This window comes from Alosa sapidissima, chromosome 2 (genome assembly GCF_018492685.1).
Source record: "Alosa sapidissima isolate fAloSap1 chromosome 2, fAloSap1.pri, whole genome shotgun sequence".
NCBI lineage: Eukaryota > Metazoa > Chordata > Actinopteri > Clupeiformes > Clupeidae > Alosa > Alosa sapidissima.
In genome coordinates, this window is record NC_055958.1 from 25,573,737 (window position 1) to 25,583,210 (window position 9,474).

At 40.4% G+C, this 9,474-nt stretch overlaps 1 protein-coding gene across 1 annotated transcript; it reads left to right on the forward strand.

Moving 5' to 3' along the window:
• Positions 1-1,073: 1,073 nt before the first annotated feature.
• On the forward strand, positions 1,074-3,898 carry dap1b (death associated protein 1b). Its single transcript, XM_042071581.1, has 4 exons — positions 1,074-1,204; positions 2,279-2,366; positions 2,766-2,829; positions 3,202-3,898. Exons 1-4 carry the CDS (start codon positions 1,108-1,110, stop codon positions 3,316-3,318), a joined length of 366 nt encoding a protein of 121 aa, XP_041927515.1. The 5' UTR covers positions 1,074-1,107; the 3' UTR covers positions 3,319-3,898.
• The last annotated feature ends 5,576 nt before the right edge of the window (positions 3,899-9,474 follow it).

Genomic DNA, 9,474 nt, shown 5'->3' on the forward strand with positions numbered 1-9,474 from the left:
GGGCATTGACACCGTTGACTGTCCCCCACACTCCCCTGACTTAAATCCAGTAGAACACCTCTTGGACATTGTGTTTTGGTCCATCCAACACCGGCAGGTTGCACCACAGACTGTCAAGGAGCTCAATGATGGCTGTGTCCACATCTGGGAGCAGAACCCCCAGGACACCATCCGCCGTCTCATTGTCCAGCATGTGGGGTCCATACGACTACTGAGTACCATTTTGTGTTGCTGCAATGAAATTTAGGCAAAATGGACTAGCTTGTAGCATAATTTTTTCACTTTTTTCATTGATTTTCGTGGGGGTCTTTGAATTCAACCCTCTGTGGTTGATCATTTTCATTACCATAAAATAATGTGCCATCCTTTACCCAGTACACATTACCCAGTCCATATCAGTATAGATATCCAGCATAAGTTTTTTCCCATTGAGATCTGATGTTTTTACAAAGTGTTCCTTTAATTTTTTGAGCAGTGTATACGAATTTATCCTATTTGTCATACAATTGGCTACTATCTTTTACGAGCAAAACGAAACAAAGAAACACACTCAAGAACACACAATAACACATAATGGAGTTGTGTTGTGGTAGGATCAGCATTAAGGATGATCTTTTGGGAGACATGTGGTAGCCACTAGCCAACAGTTTTAAGAGCATTGTGCGTGTATGAACATGCTCTCTTCACGTCTGACCTAAGATACGTTAAAATGCGCAAAATAGTTTAAAGCATGGCCCTGCGAGATATGGATAAGAATGTCGTCAAATAATGATATATTTGTATTTTGAGTGATCGAATGTTTGTTGAGTTTAAAACGAAGAATGCAAAAACATAGCATGTGATGAAAATATAATTGGGGGAGACGTCACATGCTCCGGCCCACCATGATGTACAATGAAAACAAGCAGACTATGGCTGCTTGATAACACGGCTTCATAGATCATCTGGATAAATTAGTCAGTCTGTTTCCTAGTGGGGCACGGTAGTACACATGACATATAAACGGTGCACACTGCGCAGAGCCTATGAATTTCCTGTTTGGAGGGGCGGACTACGTCACGTTATTTTACGAGTATAAAAACAACGGAGTGGGCGTTGTAGTACTCCATGTACCTTAATTGTGAACAAAACTTCAACATGGTGCAAGTACCCAAAACTGGAACGAGAGAGAATCTTATTCTTAAGGCAGGCCATCCTCCAGCAGGTAGCCTATTTTAATTATTTCTGCTCGATCTCGAAATTGCTCGCTGTTGCAGACAATGGTGTGCATGCCTTTGTTTTGTTTTGTTTTGCTCGTAGAAGACTTCGTCGATTTGCAAGTGCCTAATATATATGCACTTTCTAGGAAAATCACTCTTGGTTCTATAAGTGCGTTTTAAAAATCGTTTTCCTAGGTGTGCATGTATGCATGTCTATTTACATTCCCTCACGCATGGCATGGATGGACTTTTTATCCATAGCCGTAGCTGACATTTTGTTTCTCAGCCTACGTTTTCAGGTTTTTCGAGTTTCGAAGTTTTGTTTGATTGTTGTTCTTTGGCACGTCAGGGAACCGACTTGCCAAAGAACACATCTCAGCGGTCATGCTTTTTGTGTTTGTGTAGATGCAGCGGTAACGTATAGTTTTTGCAAACAATTCCTTGATCACTCACAAACAATATAATACATACTGGATTTTGTCCATTCGTTGTTCAAATGACTTACTACTGATATTGCACAGATACTTGTTGCAAATATTTTAGGGAATAAATAAAGCATAGTATGTAGGCTAGAGTCTACGTCTGAAGTGCATTACAAAATTCGCAAGCAAGTCCTTTGTCGTTTATTTTCCTCTCTCCGTCTTTATTGGGAGGTGGGGTTATTCCTTAACCCTGTGTGTGCTTCCCTGGCCCAGTGTAATATAGGGCATTAGATTAAATAATACAGAAATGGGGAATTTAATTAAAAATGCAGTAATAATATGGATTATAACCCTCCCACCCAATCACTGCTGGGTTGTTTGGAAAATCTCAGCATAACTGATTGGCTCAGGCAGTTTTACTTGTCAGCACCGCAGTAGCACTCCACAGCCCCAAAGTACACAATCAGCCTTCGAAGCCTGAATCCTGTTCATGCCAATGGAAATGCCGAAGCACATTTAGAATTTGCACTCTCCCTGTGTCCTAAATAATGATTCATTAATTTGTGTATGTAAACTACCCTCACTGCCAGGACCGCTTACTAGCTTGTGTCTGGTGGCCGCTATGTGAATTAATCTGTGATTTCTGTCTGTGTGTAGTGAAGGCTGGGGGTATGCGCGTTGCCAAGAAGAATGCAGATGATGGTGGCCTGCCAGAGAAGGAGACCAAGAGGCCTGAGAAACCCAGGTATGTCAGTCCAAGAGGTTTGAGAAACCCAGGTATGTCAGTCCAAGAGGTTTGAGAAACCCAGGTATGTCCGTCCAAGAGGTTTGAGAATGTCCCTGAGATTAAGAATGTTTTAAGGATTGTATTTTGCCATAGGTTTACATTTAAAATGCATAGTTATTAGACATTTGTTGGATGTTTTGGCTGAATTATTGTTTCAGCATGTTTGGCTCATTTTTAATAAAGATTATGCTCACATCACTATTTGATGGAAACACTGAAAGTCTCCCCAGTAATGGGTTGATAGTCTTTGGAGTATGGTTCTACTTGCCTCGATTTAAATCCCTCCACTTTGTAAATGTAGCACACAGAGGCTTTTTTAAAATGATGTGTAATGGTCCTTTAAAATTGTTGCTTCAGGTCTACGACCACCAGCTCCAGAATGCAACAAGTCAGTGTTCTGCTGGCTGGAACACTGGACAAGGTTTGTTACATACTTCTAACTTCACAGCCTTTATGATCAAATGCGATTAGTAGACATTTAATCCATGCTTGGGACTGAATAGGATTGGTGGGATAAGCATAAAAGTACAATGTGCATCATGCATGGCACAGATTTGATGATCCCATCACTTCCTCATTTAATCATTTGTTTAGAATACTCTTGCTTTTATAAACCAACTAGATTCCCCTGAAGATTTGGAGCGCACCCTGAGTCAGGAGATGCAACATCTGCACGGTGCTCTGATTTTGGTGCATGTATACAGGAAGTGCACTTTTATGCTAGACCAAAAGGTCTGTGCTTTTGTCTTAGCCATGTCTTTGTTAAAGTGTGTGTTTTTGACATTTGTTGCAGCTGGGTCATGACTTTCCAGAGACCCCAGTGAGTGTGCGGCACAGCAAGGTCCGACCAGCCATGGAGAAACCTCATGTGCCACGGACCTTCTTCATCCAACAGCCTCGCAAATGCTGAACGCTCCCCTCAACCACACACACATACAGGCACTCAGCCACGCATACCAGCGTTTGAGTCCCACAGGTCTGACTTGTGTAGTCAACTGTAAGACAAACAGGAAGTAAGGGTGTGCTTTGAAGCATGTTGTGTGCATTGAGGGACTGCCACAGGTTGCCAGTTAATCTTTAACCCTTTCCATTAATGCGACATCTGTTTAGGCTTTTAGATGCAAGTTCTTCTAACCTTGCAGCTTTGGTGCAAGACTGTTTTAATATCGCCTAGGTATATTTTGTATGCTTACTATAAACCAATCTTGGTTTGTGCTTTTGACAGTGTTTCATTACAAGTTCGAGTTATGTTGAAACTGTGTTTGAACTATAAAAAAAGAAAAGGTAAAGTGAACTAGCTTGATGACACTTAAGTCACTGTTCCTGGAATGTCTTTTGTAGCAAGACATGTTTGCCGTTTGTTTACAGCTTTTATATGTTTGCATGGCATTACTTTAAAGGCTTATTTTTGTTGGTTCTCTAAAATTTAATATTTTTTCACTGTCTTGCTCAAGATCTACAACTTCAGTAAAGACTCACATTTCTGCAAATCCAGTTGTTGTTTATTGACACATAACCACCACTAGATGGAGGCAAACATCATGTTTCCCCCCCATTGTGTAGGATTACATAAGTCAGTGTCCCAATTACTCTGCAATGCCATACGTGCCATACATATGACACACACATATGACTGTTATACACTGCTTTAATTCTACCTTGACATATGTCACCTTTGATCTGATATTCCTTATGTTATTATTTGGTCACTCTCGTTACCGTTACACTCTGCAGCTTAATCTGACCGTTCCTATTGTAGCTGTGCCAAGTGTATATACTCGTTTTACCAACGTTCCCTCCCAGAGTTTCCACATTAGTCTTGTCTCTCTATCTATCTCTTTCCTTCTTCCCTTCCTTGAGAAGCACCCTGCATGTTTATGTACCACTCATCCATTCCTCACAAAAGCCTCCCTGTGATGAGCTGAGACAGCCCCGAGACCAGTGAATGGAAAAGGGCTTCCATAGGGGAGGAACGGGAAGCCTGGGGTTTTTGTCCATTCACACGCTGCCTCTTGAACAAGCAACAGCTATTCCTAATCAAGGGTTTGGATGAGCATGTAAAAAAAGACTTTCAACAGCGATGCTGTTTTCCGTGGATACAAAAAAGAGCGATCTGAAGAAATGCCTTGCCACTTATGCGTTATAGGCAACATTTCAGTAGTCAAACTACTTCTAATAAAAACTGGGTTTGATCCTTCAAATACCTTTGCAGATCAAGATTGACAGTTTCATGAATTCACCTGAATGTCATATTTTAAACAATTAATGTTTTGGATTCTTCCACAAAACACATGACTGTTATAACTTAGCCTACTCATAGTGGTCTTTCTAAATAACAATGTAAGACCATAGGGCTGATGGTACTGTATGTGGTATTGGATAACATCTGTCAAAGGAATCATGTGGGAGGAGAGCAGAGTGGGGGCCAGCCAAGCCAGAGCATATGAACCAATTCTTTGGGAGTCAGATTTCCTCTTGTGCTTGTATCCTTCCTCTACTTTCTACTGGGGCACATGCCACTGTCAGATATGGGTGCAGATTGGTCACAGTTCATGTAGTGCGACAGGTGATATTGGTCATCAGCTCTAACATATCACAGCTTTTCACAGATAGATACAGTACCCTCTAGAATTATTGGCACCTCTGCTTAAACTGATGGTTCGGAGTAATTTTACATAGGGTCCTTTGCACCATGACCTCGAGACAAACACCCACCCAGAAGCTGTTTTCCCTTGGTCGAACATTGGTCGAGTAGCGCTATCAGGCGAATACAGAAAATAATGGCTTGTGCAGGTGCATATGCAACCAATAGAGTATCTTTAAGTTGACTAAAAACCAGTATAAAAAACAATCTGTTGGGGATTTATTGTATTCTCCCAATGAAAAAAAATAGGAAAAATCCAGGGAAGCAAATTTATTTTGAGAAAAAGGAAAATCTCATAAATAAATAAATATTTTTTTAACTAAAACACGTTGCTCACAATTATTGGCACCCCTGAAAAATCTTATATACAAAACCTAACGGAAGCATTTTCCTATTTAATTTCAATTTATTTGTTAATCAGAGTGTCTGTGAACTTTCAGAAGTAGTTCATGACTTTCTTTTTCACTATGGTATGAAAATAGTCACACAGAGGCTAAATCCTCTAGTCATTTTTCAACATCGGAAAGACAAGAGAATACACTTAATTTTAAATTAAAAGAAAGTGTGTTGACATTTGTAAGTCAGAGAATGGCTATGACAACTAGTATAGGTACTTTGTTGAAAATGCCTATATTAAAACAATGATTAAAAGGTTCTAATTATCTGGAAATGTGACAAACATGCTTGGACAAGGACCCATGGTTATCTTGCCCGCACGTACAGTATGGAGGATGATAAGATAGGCAAAAAAATCCATAAGAAGCACTGTTGGAGATTTACAGACAAAGGTATCATCTTGGGGTCACCAAGTTCCCCAAAACATCTTCAAAAGTGACCTCACTGCTAATAGATTATTTAGAGGGCATGCCAGGTAAAAGCCTGTCCAGTCATTTAATTACCAATGTAAACGGCAGGAGTTACTGAATGGCACAGTGACTTTGTCTGGAAGTGTGGTCTATTGTCAGATGAAATGAAAATTGTGCTCTTTGGCTAGAAACACTTTAGGTGTGTTTTGGCGTACATAGAAGAATGGCTATACTGAAAAGAACCCCATGAGAGTTATGGTGGAGGGGCTGTTTTTATTGCCAAAGGTCTCAGGAACCTAATTAAGGTGCATGGTATCATGAACACTAAGAAAAACCTGAATATTTTCAAAGGAAATCTGTCAATCTCTGCCAAGACACTAAAAGTTGGTCATGATTGGATCATTCATCAGGTCAATGAACCAAAACAAACGTCCAGATCAAAACAAATATTGTTTGCTGATGTTTTACTGAAAAGAACCCCATGAGAGTTATGGTGGAGGGGCTGTGCTATTGTGGGGCTGTTTTTATTGCCAAAGGTCTCAGGAACCTAATTAAGGTGCATGGTATCATGAACACTAAGAAAAACCTGAATATTTTCAAAGGAAATCTGTCAATCTCTGCCAAGACACTAAAAGTTGGTCATGATTGGATCATTCATCAGGTCAATGAACCAAAACAAACGTCCAGATCAAAACAAATATTGTTTGCTGAACACAAAATCAAGCTTCGGACATGGTCATCTCAGTCTCCTGATCTAAACTCCAGAGGAAAACAGTGGGGTGAGTCAAAGAGGAGAATGTACAAGACATGTACTACGACTTGTACGACTGTAAGTGCGGACCTAGGAATCTGGACGATCTGGGGAGATTTTGTAAAGATGAACGGTCTTAAATCTCTTGCTTTGTATTCTCCAACTTTATGGGAGAATATTACAAGCCGTTTTATTGGAGAAGGTATTACAAGCATTGGTGCCAATAATTGTGAGCGACGTGTTTTTGTTAAAAATATTTATTTCTTTATGAGATTTTCCTTTTTTTCAAAATAAATTTGCTTCACTTCAAGGTTGGATTTTCCCTATTTTTTTCCATTGTGAGATTACAATAAATCACCAACCGATTATTTTTTATACTGGTTTTTAAGTCAACTTTAGCAGAGGTGCCAATAATTCTGGAGGGTACTGTAGATAGATACTCTATTCATCTCGAGGGAAATTTTAGGCATCCAGTAGCTTTTACAACCATAACACAAACACACATACAATATCTCACAAAAGTAAGCACACCCCTCACATTTCTGCAAATATTTTAATATATCTTCTCATGGGACACTGAAAAAATGACACCTTGCTACAATGTAAAGTAGTGAGTGTACAGCTTGTATAACAGTGTAAATTTGCAGTCCCCTCAAAATAACTCACACAGCCATTAATGTCTAAATCGCCGGCAACAAAAGTGAATACTCCCCTAAGTGAAAATGTCCAAATTGTGCCCAAAGTGTCAATATTTTGTGTGGCCACCATTATTTTCCAGCACTGCCTTAACCCTCTTGGGCATGGAGTTCACTAGAGCTTCACACGTTGCCACTGGAATCCTCTTCCACTCCTCCATGGCGACATCATGGAGCTGGTGAGAGACATTGTGCTCCTCCACCTTCTGTTTGAGGATGCCCCACAGATGCTCAATAGGGTTTTTTAGTCTGGAGACATGCTTGGCCAGTCCATTGCCTTTATCCTCAGCTTTAGCTGCAGTGGTCGTCTTGGAGATGTGTTTGGGGTCGTTATCATGTTGGAATACTGCCCTGCTTCCCAGTTTCCAAAGGGAGGGGATCATGCTCTGCTTCAGTATGTCACAGTACATGTTGGCATATGAGTATGGTCTGAGCACTGACAGGTTGACCTCCCACCCCTTCAACCTCTGCAGCAATGCTGGCAGCACTCATACGTCTATTTTCCAGACAACCTCTGGATATGACGCTGGGCACGAGCACTCAGCTTTGGTCAACCATGGCGAGGCCTGTTCTGAGTGGAACCTGTCCTGTTAAACCGCTGGTCTCGGCCACTGCTGCAGCTTAGGTTTAGGGTATTGCCAATCTTCTTATAGCGTAACCATCTTTATGTAGAGCAATAATTCTTTTTTTCAGATCCTCAGAGAGTTCTTTGCCATGAGGTGCCATGTTGAACTTCCAGTGACCAGTATGAGAGAGTGCCACCAAATTTAACACACCTGCTCCCTATTCACACCTGAGACCTTGTAACACTAACGAGTCACATGACCGAGGAGGGAAAATGGCTAATTGGGCCCAATTTGGACTCATATACATCAATTAAACGATGTAATCTGCCATTAAAGGAAAGAAGAAGGAGAAGAATTTGGACTCACTTTCGTTGCCAGTGGTTTACACGAGCATGTGTATTTTTTTATAAACGAAGACATTTCCCTACGTTTGAGCCTTTCATTTAGACGCAAACGGAGAATTCGCCCCGTAAAACGGTTATCCAAAGAAACTCCGGCCAAAGTGATTTTTTTTGGAAAACTTTGTTTATGCGTTTGGTTGTAAACTGTGGTAAACGGAGTTTTGGGCAGCCAACGTCACAGTATGCGACAGAAGTACACCAAATGTGCGACCAATGTTTAAGTGATTATGAAGGTCTGGTACGGACTGCCCATATGATGCATTGACCATGATAAGGTGCTACATCAATGATTTCCATATACCTTCAGGATGAAGACAGTGCCTGTTTAAATGTCCTTCATAAACCCATCTAGGCAAGGAAATTATTCTTGGATATTGCTGACACACAAACAGTGAAGTTGATGCATGATTCATGTGCAATGCAGGCATTTTTTTTTTTATAATTTAGTGTTTTGATTGTATTATCATTGCAAAAATATTTAGAATTTCTCCCTGCGCAGTGACAAACTGAATTGACACAGATAAATAAAGAGAAACAATATGAAAATATTAGTAAATATTGAATGGATGTAATAATTATGTGAATGTGGTGGTCAGAGTTCCAGTACAATTGAATAACCAGCTGTAGTGATAATGCTGCATTAACTACTTTTGTCCTCATGGTGTCACCAGAGAGTAATTCTCAAAACAACTCTGGATCTTCCAAACCTTCGAGTTGCCTCCTGGAAGATGTGTGTTGAAATGGCAAACATGACAATGGCAGCTAGATAGCCTAATTCACATATATTTAACCTCAGCGTCCACAGTATTCCAGTTTATGTTATACAAATGGTAGACTAGGTTATGGAAAATAAGATACTGATTACATTACAAAGATGCCTGTTCACTTGAAAAGAAAAGGACGTGGTCACTCTGTCCGCGTGATTTAACACAGGGCAAGCAAGGGCTTGGAGCAGCTTGGCACTGGTGGTAAAACTAAATATTGTCAGTTTCTGAAATGCAGGTAGCCAAATCATTATGGTGAAAGTGACCTTTCAAACACGTCTTGACATTGTTCTATACAAACCCACATCAGTTTTAAATACATCTATTATGAATAGGCTTTTGCTCAGAGCGTATCGTCAAACTTTGTGACAAAAGTGAATATGTCGCAGTAGGCTAATCAACCAAAGCCAGGATGAGCTTGAGTCAGTCTATAAGTAGG